The sequence below is a fragment of the Poecilia latipinna genome, unplaced genomic scaffold (assembly GCF_001443285.1).
Source record: "Poecilia latipinna isolate Pla-1442-1.1 unplaced genomic scaffold, P_latipinna-1.0 Scaffold233, whole genome shotgun sequence".
NCBI classification, from domain to species: Eukaryota; Metazoa; Chordata; class Actinopteri; order Cyprinodontiformes; family Poeciliidae; genus Poecilia; species Poecilia latipinna.
The window spans coordinates 391,972-410,233 of NW_015112849.1; the positions used below are offsets into that span (position 1 = coordinate 391,972).

At 39.7% G+C, this 18,262-nt stretch overlaps 1 protein-coding gene across 2 annotated transcripts in view; it reads right to left on the reverse strand.

Moving 5' to 3' along the window:
- The window catches only part of npy2rl (neuropeptide Y receptor Y2, like), a 56,408-nt gene that overhangs the window by 20,247 nt on the left and 17,899 nt on the right, over nt 1-18,262 (reverse strand). For both annotated transcript variants that reach the window (XM_015032213.1, XM_015032214.1), the window contains 2 exons: nt 7,595-7,842; nt 7,332-7,464 (listed from right to left, as the gene is read on the reverse strand). In XM_015032213.1, the coding sequence (XP_014887699.1) occupies nt 7,332-7,464; nt 7,595-7,783 (322 nt within the window). In that variant the 5' untranslated portion in view covers nt 7,784-7,842. The remainder of the gene's footprint in view (nt 1-7,331; nt 7,465-7,594; nt 7,843-18,262) is intronic.

The window sequence follows — 18,262 nt, forward strand, 5'->3', positions numbered from 1 at the left end:
GTTCTACACCACCCAGCTCTACACCACCCGGTTCTACACCACCCGGTTCTACACCACCCGGTTCTACACCACCTGGTTCTACACCACCCAGCTCTACACCACCCGGATCTACATCACCCGGTTCTACACCACCCGGTTCTACACCACCCGGTTCTAGACCACCCAGCTCTACACCACCTGGTTCTACACCACCCGGTTCTACAGTTCTTCACTGAGAGAAGAAACTTTAAACTACTGCTAGCAGTTCAGAAATCACTGAACAGATTAAAGATCTGCTGCTTCTGGACCTGCTGACCTCTCAGGTTCTGGTTCTGCTCTGCATCCAGAACCAGAACCAAACATGGAGAAGTAGCATTCAGCTTCTAGGCACTGCAAATCTGGAACAAACTTCCAGAAAACTGTAAATCTGTCCCTCCGTAGCTTCTCGTTGGCTCTCTAGACTCCAGATTACATCTAAAGTCCTTTCAGTTTTTCACAAATCTGCAAAATTCACACAAAATCAGCAAATCTCCACATTTTATTCTAGTTTTACTGCAAAGTTTCTCAAATTGTTAAAAAACATTGAGTTAAGTGACCGCTCCCACAGCCTGAGACTGTTACTGATGCAGCAAGTAATAAAAAGTCAGATTTATTATCAAACATTACCACAAATATAAAATTCCTTACAAACATTCCTAATTTGAACCACAAAATCTGTCATTTTGATTGCAAAACCCACTAAAACAATCATAAAATCCTGGAGGAACAGTTATTTATTTATTTATTTATTGATATTTTAACAGTTTAATTGATTTAATCACTATATTCTGGCACACCGGCCCTTTAAGAACATTCGGATTGTTGATATGGCCCAAAATGAAAATGAGTTTGACAGCCCTGACCTTCGCCATCAACCCATAACTGGGGGTCAAATCTGAAGCAGCAGTTCACCGGCGGCTGAGAACGCTGCAGGAAGTCAGGCAGCACAGGCATGTCGCCCTACAGAGGACCTACAGCGATCTGCACACCTTCCAAAAACATCAGCTTTTGTCCTCAGATGGTCACAATCTGAGTCCTGAGGCGTTTTGTAAAACCCAGAATCCTCCAGAATATGCTGACATATCACAGGACATGGATTAAGTTCCTCTTTAGTGAATCTTGCCTTGCAGCTTTCATGCAGTCTGTGCAGAGACGGATTAAACCCAAACTGTAAATGGGTCATTGCATTGCTGAGTTGTTTTTGGTTAAAATGGATCCGTCTATTTTGAATAAAACGCTCAATAAACAAAAAGAGTTTCTTAATTTGACAACTTGGACGTGGAATAATCCCGAGTCTGGCTTTGACCCTGGGATGAACCGACTCAAACACCTTCTGTCAACACATGCAGGTTGGGGATGGGGTGAAATTAAACATCGGTGAAGAAATGCCACATGAATCAGACAAAGCGCAGGAGGAAACGTGAACAAAGTGAAGGCGGGAAACAACCGGGTCCTTCAGGCAGAAGCTGTGAATCCACCGCCGCTGCAGGAGCTTCTTCTGCATGACGTCCGGCTGGCACACAGACGAGGATGACAAAAACATTTGATACGGTGAAGACATTTTTCACACCAGCTGGTCATTTACAGAGGCATGTTTTCTTCGCTGACCAACCTTAATCTGACCTGTGAATCACTGAGGGGAGAGAAAAACTCCAACACCTCAGGAACGAACCAACTGCACCATCCACATCCTCTAATACAGAAAACTGATGACAGTCAAAGGAGACCAGATTATGGCTTCCTTCGGTTTGATCTTCAGTGATGATCCTTTGGTCATGAAGAGCTAATGTTGCACCCAGTTGAGTCTTATTGTCAATAAATTCAACTAAATGCCCAGATATGGCACATTGTGCATGTATCTCTTTCAAATTGGTGTTACTAGAAGAAAAACTTTCATTTTTGTCTTTAAAACTGTTTTTTGGATGGTAAAGGAAACAAGCCCAATGAATTGAAGATGATCTTTTTCTGCACTTACAACATGGAAACATGTTTCCTTTCATAAATCCTTATTTCTAAGATATTTGCACTAGAAACTAAACAAAACATACTTGGTAAGATCTTGTGTTTTAATGAGCTCGCCAACTCAACTGCCCCTTGTTGAAACCCAGCCGAGGTCGTTCAAACTCCGGATCCGTCCCGATTACTTTTCTTTCTGGGTTTTCCAGGTAAATGCTACTGGAAGGAGGACCGAGGGAGAATATATCCCCTGTGGCATCCGATCAGACAAATGAAAAGCAGTGAAAACTAACCGGGAACCGAAACCAAAGTGGCCTGCTGGCATCATCCCAGCGATCTTATCTTTAGATCCGTGTTGAAGCCAGCAGTTCATTTCACATGAATCAGAAAGGCAACTTTCAACGGCGCCGATTCCTGAAATCATTCCTCTGTCAACCGTAGTTTCCTTCAAGAAAACAGACTGTCAATGTGACTTTGCATCAAAAAGGCAAGAAAACTGCTGCAAGCCAGAAAATCCCAACCAACCAGTAACTGAATTACCAACACAAAGTGAATTCAGCTGAAGGATTGGAGCCACCAGTGAAGAGCTTGATAAAAAGGTCAGCAGGTCAAAGAGTTTCTGCAGGGACAGCAGGGATAACAGAGGAAAACACTTTCCTTACAGAAAAACACACTGTCCTTGAGGAGGCGGCACAGAGAACTGAGGGAGTTTATTTTCTGAGATGAAGCATCCTAAGAAATCCTGATAATGAGAAGAAACGGTGAGTGCTGCGCTGAAAGCATCCTGAGACCATTCAGGTTTGGAGTGTGCTCACTATTCTACCTAAAAACATCAGAGTGAACAAAGAGCGGGACCAAAACACAACCCACCACAAAATGCACCCAATGTTTCAGCAGCACTTTGGACACGGCATGGAGAAAGGAAAATAATGAAATCTGAATATTCAAATCATGGTTCCAAACTTTAAGAACCTTCAAAAAGGCATAATATTTACCGTAAATAGTCTCTGATTTCATTAATTACAGCCAGCAGTGAGGTTTGCTTTGCATCTCATTTTCTTAACATGTCTCAGAACAACACACACTGGAGGCCATGAAAATATGTCGTTCATTTCACACACACACACAGATAAACTCCTACTTGGGGAAAACAATGACGACTCCATGTGATTTCTTGTTTCTGCGGCTCGTTAGCTCGGTGCGACAGATGGAGCCGGCCGGCCGGCTGCAGAGCGGGTCGGGACGCAGCAATCCGCTCGCCTCCTTTCCTTTTGTTTTCCTCCAGTTTGGTGAAAAGATCATCCTGATTTCTGCTGGTTGCTCAGCCACAGTTGAAACGATCTTAGTTGATCTTTCTGTTGCACGGAGACGTGGAACGAATGTTTTAAGTTTAAACAACATTTAGAAACTTTTTGCTGTTCCTTCCTGCTCTGCTGGAGGTCGGGGTTTTCTGACTTGCCTCCTGCAGTTTTTCTTATTTCTAATCACATCGTTAGCAAAGAATAATTAATCTTCCTGATTAAAAGCTCACATACCAAAGCATTACTCTGCACCTCATTACAACTCATTATCTGTGCTACATCGTCAAACTCCTGGTGCAAATTTATGCTTCGTCTTACAATTTTTATTGTTTAGGCGCTAATTACTAAGTACTGGGATTTAGTTTGGCAGGTTTTAATCAATTAGTTTCAACTTCAAAATCTAATTTTATAAATTGCCGTCATGTCTATTGTTCAGAAACACTTGTGAATTGTCTTGAGATGAGTCAGACTCTAGTGTCACCAAAATATGTGGGTCTTTATAGAGACTTTAAATTTAGGCGGTTACATGCGAGCATCAGATGTAGAGGTGTGGGATGTGCGAATCACTCCTGTTCACACTCAGATAAATGAAGTGGAGGTGAGATCGCCCGCCATGTGCCGCAGCAGATGACTGGGAAAGTGTTTGCAGCTCTGAGGTTCTGGTGGCGTTTCTGAATATTTAAAGGTTTTCAGCCTGAAGACTCAGTGGTGACTTCACTCCTCTGCCCTTTCACGGATTCAGAGTTGTAGGCAGTTCAGGCTGATCACTTTGAATCTGAAGGCTCTTTGTTCAAAATGTAATAGTTACACAACAAATTACAATTACTGACTAGGTAATTACTCTTCTAAACACAATATTAACTATTCTAAAACTGTGGAGCAACTAAAAGCAGCATTTATTAGTAATTACAAAAGAGGGAAGGAGGCATCAGCTGACTGAGGGAGTAAAGGAACAAAATGACAAAGAGGAGAAATAACAACCTGACCACAGGGTTCAGTCTTTGGTGCATTTTCCCCTTTGACCAAATAATGCTCTATGCTGATGACATTCAGCTCTTCTCAAATTTTAGGAAAACTGAGTATTTAAAGCTGTTCTTCTTGATTAAATGTATCAAACATACAAACAGTGGCTCTGTGAAAACTACTTGCTTGTGAACGATGAGACTGAAACTAATTATTGCCTCTGAGACCCGAATAACTTATATCAAGCATCGTCTTGGTTTATTGGCCTCTTCTGACTCTGTCATGTCATTTTAGTGCCAGTCTCATGGATTAATCAGAAACATTATAACAAGGTAAACGGGGCACCGGTAGTGCCACCGGTGCTACAGCCACCGAGCTCCGTTAGCATTTAAAGAGCTTCCAGCGCTCTGGTGGCAGCGGGGTTTAGGCGCTTTGTGGATAAAAACTGTCAGCTCGGCATTTGTTTTTAGCTCGTTAAGGTAACTATAACCTCTTAGAGCCTTTGTTTTGCTCGTACAAATGACAAAGTCTTCTGGAGAGAAATGTTGAGGGCACAAATGTAGGTCCTTTGGAAGTTGTGTTCGGTTTTCTCACTGCGCTCCTTTTTCTTTCATGTGGGAAATTATCACTTTTTTTGGTTACCTCCATGGGTGGAAAATATAACAAAATATATACATTTTTGAAGTAGTTATGAGTTTTGGATTATCACAAACATATTTTTTTTAGTTGATAGGAAAACAACATATTTAGGCCAACATGTTGAACTAATCCTGAATCCCTTTAAGGGCTGGTGAATGGTAATGAAGGCCCAGGTTGCTTTATGACAACCTTCTGCATTGCTCTCTCATCTCCGTATGTTCTCCATGGCGTTCTGGTCAGGCCAGTTTTCTGTCCAATCAACCACCGTAGCACGACGGTCAGTGGACCAGCGTTTGTTACGTTTGGTAGTGCGGTAAAGTACCAAGCCCTCCTGGAAAATGAAATCAGCATCACTTAATTGTGAGGTTTTTCTGTAACAGTTTCTCCCTCCTCTCGGCTCTCTGGTAATTTGCTCAGATTGAGCGCTCGGTGTGCAGCCAGCTTCGGTAACAATGACACTTTGTGCCTCTGTATTATCTCTAAAATTTGAAAATCAGATCAAATTACGTGAAATTTCCTGCATCGTATTTGAATCTAAACCCATGTACCCAACCAACACTCTGGTGTATTGTTACACCCTAATGGGGTTGTTTTTAATCATATTTACCGTATAAAACATTTTCTGTTGGTTTAACCTTTAAGGGTCCGGATGGAGACGGAGTTCTGTTTCTTGGCAGAAAACCTATTTAACGCACATTTCTGTCACCTTTTGTTAGCTCCTGCTTCACTTCTTTGGCGATTTTTTCTTTAATCACATTTGATCTGATGCCATTATGATCCGACTTTGAAGTTCAAAGCGAGAAACGAACTGCAATTATAATCAACACAAAGACTGTATTTTAGAGGTAATGACCACTCTGTGTCCTCCTGGCAGCAGGAGTCAGCGGACCGACGGCTTCCCGTTCCCTGAGCCGCATCCAGGAAGCCTCAAACACAGTCCAACAGAAATCTGTATATTAAAAGCTTTAGCAACAACAAACGATAAAATTCAAATTCAGAAATACTTTATTTATCCCTAAGGGAAGGCAAATGTCATAAACTGTCATCATATGGATAAGCATTAGAGTCCTGATGCATGTAGGCAGATATTCATGTTAATCCATGATAAAATGCTGATAAAATGACTTATTTTCCTCATACAATGCATCTGGTTACCATTTTAAAGCCCACAGTGAGTCACTTTTTATCTTTGTCTTACATATTTTTCTTTTGTTCATATTAAACATGAATGTGGCTCATTAAAAAGAAGCAATCAGGTTTGTTTGACCAAACAAAAACAGAAAAGTGAGGTTTAAAATTTCAAATTCAGGTCAAAGATCTTTTTCCACGTCTCTCTCATTTGTGTTTTCGGTTAAAAGAACAAGTCAGATCGTGTCATCATGCAGCTTTGCCTGCAGTAAAGCTCATCTTCATCTGTTTTAATACCTTCATCACCATCGGAGCAGAAATCTGGTTCATCGCTGCTGACAGAGTTTTATTTCAAACCAGCAGATCCGTCAAACGGCTCAAAGGTTTCATTCTTTCAAACACAAGAGAGCGAACATTCATTTAGATTTCTGTCACCATACCACGACTTAATCAAGTCCAACATGTTTCAGATTAGCTCAGAGCACATTACGCACACTTACATCAGTCTCCTCTAAAGCCATCTCATCACACATATATACATATATAATTAATGAACATGGGGACCTTTTGTCCCAGGAGGAAATGAAAGAGTTCCCACAAACAGAAAATTCAACATGCAATCCCAGGCATGCAACATGAAAACCCACTTCTGATGGGATTTTAATTCAACTCTTCCGTTTAGAGGGAGAAAACACAGAAATCATCGGAGAAAAACTTCAGATCTTCAACAGAAACTTTTTGGTTTTTAAAGGCTTTCAAAACTTAAACTTAATGTAAGCTCCCCTTTACTTAAAAACAATAAACTTAATCCAACATTGAGCCTAACTTCTGACAGATCGGATTGTTTACAGTAAAAAACTTTAGTTTGTTGGGATTTGTTAAAGTTTTGAGCCATTTCCCTTTATTTATAAGAAATACAAGCGCTCATACTGGTAGTTCCCATTTTTAAGTTTATTAGCTGTTAGCTTCCTCATGCAGACTATTGACCAATTTGACTGCTGTCACCAACATTGCATAAACTATTAATTTTTTCCTCTAAACCAAACTTGACCTTAACAAGCTATTAACTGAGACGCTAACACAGTTGCATGTCATGACCCGTTACGTCAAACCCAATAAAAACAGACGTTAAGAGAATAAAATCACCATTCTGCTGTTACTGGAGCGTCGACTGAGCTGCTGTCTGCACTTCCTGTCTGATCCTCTGATGTATTTCTATCATGTTTACGTCCAGATAGAAATAAAACACATGGAAGTGTTTAACGATGACTGACAAGCAGCTAATTTAGCGCTGAGCTGTGTGTGTGTGTGTGTGTCTAAACATACCGACGGCCAGATTAGCGATGAAGAAGTTGGTGACGGTCCGCAGCGTCTTGAAGCGATAGATGACGTAGATGACCAGCGAGTTACCCAGAACCCCCAGCCCGATGATGGTGCTGTAGGCCAAGATCAACACCACCTTCAAACAAACAAAAGCAAACAGCTGTCAGACGTATTCACGCTAATGTGAAGTGAAATGTGACCTTTAACCTTTTCTTTGCTCCAATTAAAGATGGAGGCTGCTCTGGGAGCAGAAACGCGGCCCGTACCTGAACGCTCAGCAGTCGGATGGGGTCTTCTGGAAAATTCACCCCCTCGAATCCGGCTGGCAGAACCGGGGGGAGGATGCCGATGTTTGGGGGGTAGTCATGGTAACCGAGGTTGTTGGGGTCGCTGTCAGGCGAGGGCAGGAAGCGGAGCTCCTCCTGCGTGGCGTTGACTTCTCCGAAAGCCTCCATGTCCGGTCAAACGTGTCCGGCCAGCAGCTCCATTTCACTCCTGCAGCTCGCTGCGCCGGCTGGACGGAGGAGGAGAAGAAGAAGATGATGAATGATGGGTAAACGGCTCTATTTACAGCCCGGGCTCTGATCTGGGTAATTACTGATGAAGGATACTCTCTGGGTTTTCAAGAGCCACTTGGGAAAATTTGTTCAGCTCGGCTGTATTTGTGGCTATTGACATGTTATGAAAAAAACTCAGCAGCCGCTGATGCTCATTGCATCTGAAGAGGCAAAGCACACAGCATCCTGCATGCAGATGATTCTGGCCTGAAGTGGATCATAACTAGTGACGGACGAATCAGGTGACTGAGAGCGACAGCAGCCTCTTCCTGGATTAAATACGCCACTAAATTACCAACCGGTTCACACTTCACACCAAGGATCGCTAATAAAACATTACTGCACTCCACTTTTTATTACATTAATTTGTCCTTTCATCCAGTCTGCTTTTAAATTCATTATATTCATTTGCAACTCTATTCTTCTCTGAAAAAGCTTCAGCAGCCAAACGACTCCAAACTTACTGATAATCTGATCTGCATGATGTGAAAAATGAGATTAACATGCAGCCAGTTCAGTGAAGCGTAAAAAACTTTAGTAAACACTTCATTCCTCTTAATTCCTTTAAACATACAAACTGAAAAATGTGTTTTTTTTCTTATTTTTAAAAATTTCTTCCTTTTTATGAATAATTTACATCATTTTTTGCATTTTCTTCTAAAATTATTCAGATAGATTAAATCCAGCAGCAACTCTAACCTTTAGCTTTAATCTGCCTGCATGGATGAATCCATGTACAACTGCAGGTGAAAAGACTGAAAACATGTATGATGAACATAAATGTAGGTTTTTAGTATGCAAAATAGTAAATTTTAGCATAATTGTTCATAACACGGTAATTGGTGTGAGAGGAATATGTTAAAACAAGGACGGCTCACAAGAATCTGAAGTTCATATAAAAAAGTTCAGTTTTTTGTTTATATCTCATTCCAGAATGTGAAAATTTCTTATTATATAAACTGATCAGACACAGAATTAAATAGACACAAATTCAAATTTGTGTCTCATAAAATGTGAATATTGTGAAAAAGGTGAGTGGAAGGAGAATCTGTTTTTTACTGTATGAAACTGTCATTATTGCCATGGATAACTCTTTGCTACAAATTAGCCGGATGGTTATGGATTATACTAATCTGATCAGATTATGTGCAGGTTGTTCCTCTCGGTCAGTAGAGCAGGACGTTTAATTTCAGTGATGAAAAGGAGAAATCCTAAATTAGAGTGAATGTTAGCTTCTCCATCTCATCTACACTCCCAGTTCCCAGATTATCTGACAATGTCGTGTGAGCGGTAATCTGATATTCCATGTTGCTTTCTAGGTCAACGGATTAAGAACAGAACAGGTAGACTTGACCTGCTTTTTGTTCACGTGCATTGGAAATAAAAGAAACGAAAGAAATGGGTTTCATCTTTAAAAATAGAACTGGTTTGACATTTCAGTCAATAATCTTTTACTGTCGAATCAATCTGAAGGATTATTGAACTGACGCTTCAGGATGAAGTTCAGCCATTTGTGATTTTTCTTTGAAACATAAAACCTCATTATTCTGGGATAAGCTGATTTAGGGACTCTGTCACTTTAAATCCAAATAAGCTTCTGCTGGCCACGCCCCCAAGTTCAGCGCTTACACTCAAATGTGAAAATGGCTGGAAACACATCCACAAATATACAACTGTACATTTCGAAAAGCAGAAGTGGAGCCTGCTGCACAACCAACCAGAGCGCAGTAAGTGGTTTCTGGATGGTAAGGCAACAACAAAACACTTTGTCTTTTCCAGCAGCCATTGTACAGAGAATACCGTGGTAAAACCAGCTGCTCAAATGTGCTGGAGCTCAGCTTGGGTTGCTAGGTGACGACATGCTCGGCTGGGGTTGCTAGGTAACAGGAAAGTTCCTGCTGATTTGTGACGTTTCATTTTCAAGACCCCAGAAAATATAAAGTCATTGCCAAAAACTGGCTGGGTGTTTTGATTTTTTTAAAGCGTTTGGGTTGTTTTTAGGAGCAGCAGAGATTTAAAGGAAGCAGAAACAAGCAAAATGTGAATTTTTCCTTAAAACTTGAGGATAAATACATCATCCAAAAAGTCAATGACTCAAACCACACGGCCAAATTAATTACAAATTAGCTTAAGGGCAACAAAGTCAATGCTCCGGAGAAAACGGCATTCAGTTTTCTTCTGGTGAAGTCGGTCTGTTACTGATTGATCAGCCTGATATTGAAAAGCGGAGCTGCACCGTCTCTCTGTGCGTCCGGCAGCAGTTCAGTCACACGTCTTTCTAGATGTAAACCCTCCAGTTTATCGGCGCCCTGAGGCGTCTCAGCGGATCTCTGAGACTCCATGAGGCAGAGCAACAGCAGATGGCGGCCATGCTGGGCAGCTCCCCGCGGCCCCCCCACCCTCAGGCTGCTAACATCTACAAAGAAAACACAAACAAGGCGTTAAATAAGCTTCTACTGCCTGTGGGCAGAGGGAAAGATACCTCAAAGATTTGTCTTATTTACTCAGCAAACACAGAAACCGTTAAAATGTGAACTGAAGTTTAACTTGAAGGAGTAGAAAAGAGACTCCAGTGTGTCTGTCAGTCATTACAGCTCAAAGTTCGGAGCTGAAGCTCAGAGGAGGGAAAGCAGCAGCCAGGTGACAACAGCAGGTCTGGAAATCAAAGACAGGAACACATCTGCTAAAACTGTAAGAAGCAACGCCATCCATCAGTCTGGAAACGGACAAGTTTGCAGAAAACAGTTTAAGGAAGTCAAAGTTTTTATTTGTCTTGACCTCAGTCTGACAGAACGTCTGTGGGCGGAGCTAAAATTTAAAAACGGCCTGCAAACCCGATTCTGCTGCACCAGTTCATGTCAAAATATCTGCAAACTGTTTGGAGAAGTTAGAAACAAAAAATTATTGATCCAAGTCGTTTATATGCTGATTCAACCAAATGTTAATAAAAAAAACACAGTTTTCACATCTGACAGGTTCTGCTCTAAACCCGTCACATTAATCAGTTAATCACAGAATTTCCCTCCTGATTATTAATAATGTTTGAAGGGAGAGAGAGACATCATAATCCATTTTATTTATGGTTTCAGTTGTAACTGGTTTTTATTTCTTTTATATTTATTGTTTTTGTTTTTATTTTGGATATTTAAAACGTCTTCCAGGTCCAGTGTGGAGCATTCTTTACTAAATTAAAGTTTATTAGTCTTTGTGAAGTGGCATTACTGTGCATTTAGTAATATGTGACGATGGTCTCAAAACAATAACATCATTTATAGCAATAATATTGTAGAATAATATTTAATTTTACCAACATGTTTCCTCCTGTGATCTCCAGCTTTTCAACTTCTTTCACAAGAGTGAAAAAAAAGACAAGTAGACAAAAAGAGACAATTTATCAACGTTTCTTATAATTTCTTAAATAAAACAGGCCAGTAGTTAAATAAGAGCATAAAATAAAAGATCTGTTCATGTTTAGAAGCAGATGAATGTTGGTGCTGGACGTGTCGGGTGCTGATCCGCTGCAGCAGAACCGACTCGCCTCTTCAGACGGTTTGTTGCCTCAAACGCAGAGACTGAAAGTTAATCTGCAGTTTACAGGTGGGAGGACGTCTCACCAGCCGGGAAAGCTTTTAACAATCGTCTGCACGTACAGATGTGACCTCTCCGATTGGCTGCTGCGCAATGTAGGCCAGATAAGACCTCCCACCACACACACACACACACACACACACACACACACACACACACACACACGATGCAGCATCGTTAAAGTGAATGCGGCCGCGCTGGCAGACGGACCCACGTGGGATTAAACCCTCCCATCGACGCTCTGCGCCGAGCCGCTTCACTGAGCAAGTTGTCCGAGGGCGTTCAGCTCGCGCTCAGCTGACGGGATCAGTGGCGGCGCCCAAATCGCCACAAAAGGCAGCAAAGACACTTTTACAGGCTCACCTCATAAAAGGTCTCACAGCTCTGTAAACAGAAAGAGAAGAAATACAAATATCCTCCTACATACGGCTTCGTCTTCAGGCTCCTTCACAGGTTTTTACTGGGTTTTCAACAACTGGGTTTATATTTTAATGAATTTAAATACCATCAAAAACATAATTAAATACAGGAAATGTTTCTTTTAAGGTCTTTTTATTAAACTGCCTTCTGCCTCAACGCTTCTGGTATAAATTCATCAAGGTGTCGTAAACCTCCAGAGGGTCGGTCCATATTGAAGTGATGACATCATAAAAATCCTGCAGATTTATTGGCTGGATTTCTATGATGTAAATCTGTTCACCCTCATCCAAAGTGAGTTCAGGATATTTGAGCTTAAATAAAGTTAAAACCATCCGGTGTGGTGCAGGAACTGGGTTTTTAGCTGGTTTTTATCTGTTAATAAGGTTTATTATCATGGTTAATAATATTACTAGATTATTATTTATCGCATCATCAACCATTTCTTGTCTTGATAAGAAATTTTATTTATTACTGTCACAATAAATTCAGTTAATGTTAAAAAACTCACTAAAATGTATTTTTTTTTATTTTCTGCACTGTAATGATGACATGATTAAAAAAGTATTAAAAGTTATTTACGGGCCTATAAATGCTGTTCTATGTGGTCAGTTACCAAAAATAGAAGTAATCAATAGTTTTTTGATAATTTTTAATCATCACTTCATATCGTTCACCTCTAATCCTTATGATGTAAAATCAGTCACACTAAGGCTATTTATGATGCTACTTTATATTATCCAATAATGAATAAAGTTTGTAAAAATGTGAATCAGTCGTTCAGCTGTGAGAGTAAAACCTATAATTAGACGCAGAAACGTTTAGCTTTAAAGAGCCGACATGAAGCAGCTGTCAGACCTTCAGTTTTTCTCTTAATGCTCAAACGTTTGTTTACTCTAAAGAGCCAGATATTTTCTCCGCTCTGCTCTAAAAATACGAGCCATCAGCTGCTTCTGCAGGCCACCAAACTCAGTTCTCCCGGTTTGACCCAAACTCAGGCTGACGCTTCGGTTCGGTGGCGGTTTGGCCTCCTGAGTCGCTTCTTCCAGGAATCGTCTTGTTTTTTCTGCTGCAGACATTAAAGCTGCATCGACATGAGGGATCAGAATCAGACTGATGTTTGAGCTCCATGTTCCACTTCTTTGTCTCGTTCATACAAACCCTCTGAGTGCAGCAGAGTATCAAACCAGCTGCAGCTCAGCCTCCTGCACTTGAATCTGTCCGTCTGCTGCAGGACTGATGAGTGCAGAGAAGCAGGAGGGTTGAAGTCAACCTGACATTCCTACGGCTCAGGATAAAAGAGCTTCACTGCTTTGTGGAGTATGAATTATGTGAAAGCAGAATACATTTAAAGTGGCTGTTTTGTCTTTAAAACTTAATTTTTTCCCATTTCTGGCAACCAATCAAATAAGATAAATGAATTAAAGTGTTTGCCTTCATTATTTTCTATTAGAAATCCAATGTTAGCATGTGGTTAGCAGTGATGCACCACTAGTTTATACAAACCTGTTTTCTTAAGACGCATCGATGCTATAAAGCAGGTGTTTTCAAAGCGCAGGTCAAAGGTCATTTCAGGGCCTCTGAATGATTTTGTGATGCAGATGAATGTGTGTCTTTCTGATGTTCAGGGTGACATTCACACAGACGAACAAAATTTATTACAAATAGAAGAAAAACAAGGAGTGACCTGGCTGATTACTGGTCTTTTAAAAAGATAGATTTTTGTTTTACATGTCACAATACACCTTCAATATTCCAATTGTATTTTATTGAAAAACATTTAACAATAGGAGTCTAAAAAGTCACTAAATATAGCAACAAAGCCCAGGCAGATCAAACGTCTGATTGTCAGATGAGATCGCTGGAAAAGATCAGCTTCACATGTAAGGAACAGCCGATCACCCAAAATGAAGAAAATCTAATAAAAATCTGAGGAGCAGCAGAAATGATTTCTCATTTATTAACAAAGTTTCTGTATTCACTTTAATTTCATAGTTTATAGAATCAAAAATGTTCACTTGGGTCAAACAGCTGCTCAGATAATATAATATACTTTATAAATTACAGTTTTGTTGTTTTTTGTCAGACAGAAATTCAACTCTACAGTTGGATTTCAGACTAGAACTAATTTCAAATAGGTGAGTAAAAAACTCACCTTTTGGTCTAATGTGAAAACCCTGCACTCATTTTCCTTTTTCTTTTCACTTTGAAACTTAAACTTGTGTGAAGAAGTCTCATTTTCATACATTTTAATGCTAAAATATAGAGGAAAATGTACAAGATTATTTCTTAATTTGTTGCATCCAAGTTAGTTTTGAACACAAATTAGTTGTGTTACTGTGGAAACAACCTGGTTTAAGTTAATCTATTGAAGCGAGTGAGTAAAGAAGGATTTTCTGGCCTTTGATCCAAGTTTATACTTTAACTGTTGAACTGAAGATGAGGAATAAAAATAATAATAAAGGGTGTAAAGTGAGGCCATGAATCGACCTGCTTAAACTAATTCATTGTCATTCTGAGCTCCTGAGTCTTCAGTGATAACAGGAAATGACATTTTATCCATTCAGAAGGGAAGCTGCTGCAGGAACGAAGTCTGCACAAAAAGAAGAAACAGTTTCTAACTTCAGAGGATTCATTTCCCAACAAAAGCCTGGTGAGTCTTAAGCCTCTTTTTGAGAGTCAGAGCTGGAGCTACAGGCTGCAAACATAATCCCTCCAACCAGAACCGCTGCTGCTAATGTTTCCTCTGGATAAAAGTCTTTAAAATAAACTAATGTGACTTCACTTAACGGCGGCTCCGTCTCTTCTCACCTTAAAGTTTCCTCCAGAACAAATCCTCTTAATGGTTTTCTCCTGCTAATCCTCTCCTCACACCTTGTACACTTGTTGACTTTGACTCAGATTTCACATTTCAAGTCATCTCCTGACACCGATATGCACGTTTTCTAATTCTCACCAAGCAAACAGACGGCCGGCTTCATTAGTTTTACTCAAGTGTCTCCACAGACACTCAGCAGATGGTGGATCTGGTCAGATTTGCTGCGGACGATTATTTTTTCGCTCGAGCTTCACGGGGTCAAACCGAAGAGATGAACTCATTCTGACTCATCATGACAGGGACCATGTAGCGATTCAGAGCCAACAAACAGTCTGCGCCGGTTCTGCAGGCCAAATGATTTGGATTCTGCATGGAAGAAAGAGATTCCACCAAGCAGAAGTCAGTCGCTTCGGTTTTTACTGCTCAGAACAAAACGACGTTTCTGCTGAAGAATTAAACAAAATACCAAAACTTAAACCAGCTTCAGTAAATCCTGCTTTCTATTTAGGCCTGGACTCTGTTTACCATTACTGTAGGCATGAAAAACATGTATTTTTTAAATTAAGTTTCACCCAAATAATAGGAAAAACATTGAAGTTAAAGACGGCGATCGGCATGTTGTTTAGAGAGAAAGAAGCAGAATTGAGTCGAAATAAATCCTCAGAGGGAAAAACCATTTCCTTACACTCTGTAGTACAGTGCAACATGGAATGAAATTATATCCTCTCATATTTAATTGCAGTGGCTGACAGATGCAAACACAGTAAATGACACCTGAATGTTGTAAACTCCAAAACACAAAAACCCAAATGCAACAAAAGAATCCTGCATCTGCAGGAAAAATGCAAATGGAAACAGAAGCAAAAAGGAAAATGCCACAAATATAAAGCAAGTATAAAACACTGCAAACTCGCTGCAACTCCAGACCACCAGGGGGAGTCTGGAGTACGAAAGATTATTGATGCAAATACGCTGCTGTTCTATAATGTGATGTGAGTTTCAAGGTTTTGCTGTGTTTTTCTGCTGCGCTTGTTTTGTTTTGGAGTTTGCATCATTCATGTGTTTGCAGTTCGTTTTGCCTTGCCTGCAAAATGCTGAAGGAAGAACCCAAATCCCAAAATGTTCTCGCAGAAATCTCACAGTTGAAAGAACAAGATGGTTGAACTAGAAAGAGGTTTAACTTTAGACAAAGATGATTCTTCTGGACAGATGAGTCAAAAACTGAATTATCTGAACCAGAACAGAGGAAATGTTTACAAAACCAACCAGCATTCTAGTATGAAGCATGGAGGTGGAGGTGTCATGCTTTGGGAATGTTTTGCTGCATCAGGAGCATCAGAAACTGAAGCAGAGCTGGGATCACTGGAAATGACCCAAAACAAACCAATAACAAAAAGCTGAAAATTAAGACAAGTGACATCCTCAGCATAATCAAAGGTCAGAGGTCAAACCTTGACCTCATGAGACCCTGTGTGGGGACTGGAAACAGACTGAACATAAAAAAAAACCTCCTCCAACATTCCTGAGACCAGAAACGGTTTGATTAGAAACTGAAAATCAAAATGCCTTTCCTGGAAACAAACTTCTGACGGATCCGAAGAAATGAAAAACGGCAACAATTAAAAACAAAACGCTTTACAAAGTTCAAATCGATTCTTATCCTGCTTTTAGTCTCAGAGGTTTTTATTCTGAAGACGAATCATTCAAGAACATGAACACTGAATGTCAGACAAGACCTTCCTGTTTCCACCAGATACATTTTATTCTTAAAAACTCCTAAGAAGTCAGTTTGACTGATGCTGCTGAGGAGAAACGAGTAAAGCTGCTCCAAGTAACGACTGAAGCATTAAACAAATTAAAGTCGCTCTTTTCATGGCCGATTCCAAATCGAAACTTTGAAACCTTTCAGAGTAAAACTCCCTGAGATTCTTGTTGGTAGTTTGGGAAAAATCAATGAGCCAAAATACATTAAGGAACTTTTTCAGTTCCTGAAAATAACACCGGCAGAGACTTAAGAGCTTAATTACCACTGGATGAAGTATGGAGTCACTGCTAATAAGCCAATTAAAGAAGGGCAGAAAAGCCTCGTTAAATAAAACTGAGACATTTCATCTCCACTGACTGAATAAAAACAGAGAAAACCAGGAAGGGAGGAGATGAATTCAACCAGATTCAGTCCAAACTTTAACTTCTGAAAACAGTCACAACAATTTCCATCAGAGTTTGGCTCCAACAAACTCAACATACACTTTATTTAAATGAAATGTTAAATAACATTTAACTGCATTGTATATATGTGGCAGCAGCTATAAAAGATCCAACACACTGGGCTGCTCGGTAAGCTCCAACTAGGAATTTATTATAATTATATAGCTTTAATTCACAGGAAAACCATCATAAATAAGTTAGCAAAAAGATTCTTCAATTAAAAAAAACTGACAAATGATTCCTTCTGAAAATCAGTAAGAATATCCTTAAAGATATTTTATGACGACAGCAACTTTAAGTTCATGTTTTTCTGTAACTAGATGAAGCAGAAAGCTAAAAAGATTTCTTACCAAGTTCAGTCCAAGTTCTTTTAGGCAAAAATAAGTTTTCACTAGAGAATATCCTCTCTTTTCTATTTAAGCAGGAAAATAAATACAGAGGAAGAAGTCAAAGTACGGCCCTGTAAATAAAAATATCCCAACGATGGAGCCTACAGATGGCCGAGGTCGTCCATATGGAACCGGTCTTTGCCTCAGGTCCAGTAGGCTGAATTCACGACAGACACACTGAGGTTCGCTGAATTTATTCTAACAAAAGAGGAAATCAAGTTGGTTAACATCAGTCCAGCAGCTTCTGCCTCTATACGTTACATAAAATGCAATAAATAAATATAAACTACAAGTAATAGCTTCCAATGAGCAGCTAGCAGCAGCTAGCAGCAGAAAACAGAAATTAAACACAGCTAAAATGGACAACATTAATATTGATAACAGCTAAAAACATACACAAAACATAGCAGAATTACTCATGAAACACTGTATGTGATTAAATGTGTCTAAAATATGTGTTAAAATATAATACTTGTAATGGAAACAGAGCTAATCCTAGTAAATACCATAGTTACCAACGGCAACAGAAAAAGGGGGGAACAACGGTCTGTTCCGGGTTGCTATGGTAACCACCAACTGTCCAGAGCAACAATAGTCAATAAATGTTTAGAGAAACAACTTCCAGATTCAACAAAATAAATTCAAAGATTAAAAAACTTAAGATCTATAATATTGTTGAAATAAAACCGTTACACATATATTATGGGCTAAAACGTATAAAACCATTTAAACCCGTTTAAGAAAATGTCACCATATTCCAGACATAAAAGTGGCATCAAGTTGCTTTTTCAGCAGCTCTAGAATGTCTGAAAGATAAATAATCAACTACAAATCCTTAATAATTATAATGTAACACAACTTTCAGACCTCCAGCTGTAGTAATGATTCTTATCATCAAATCTCCAAATAGAAAACAGCATCACTTTTAATTTATCTGCATTTAAAACAAGGGTAAGG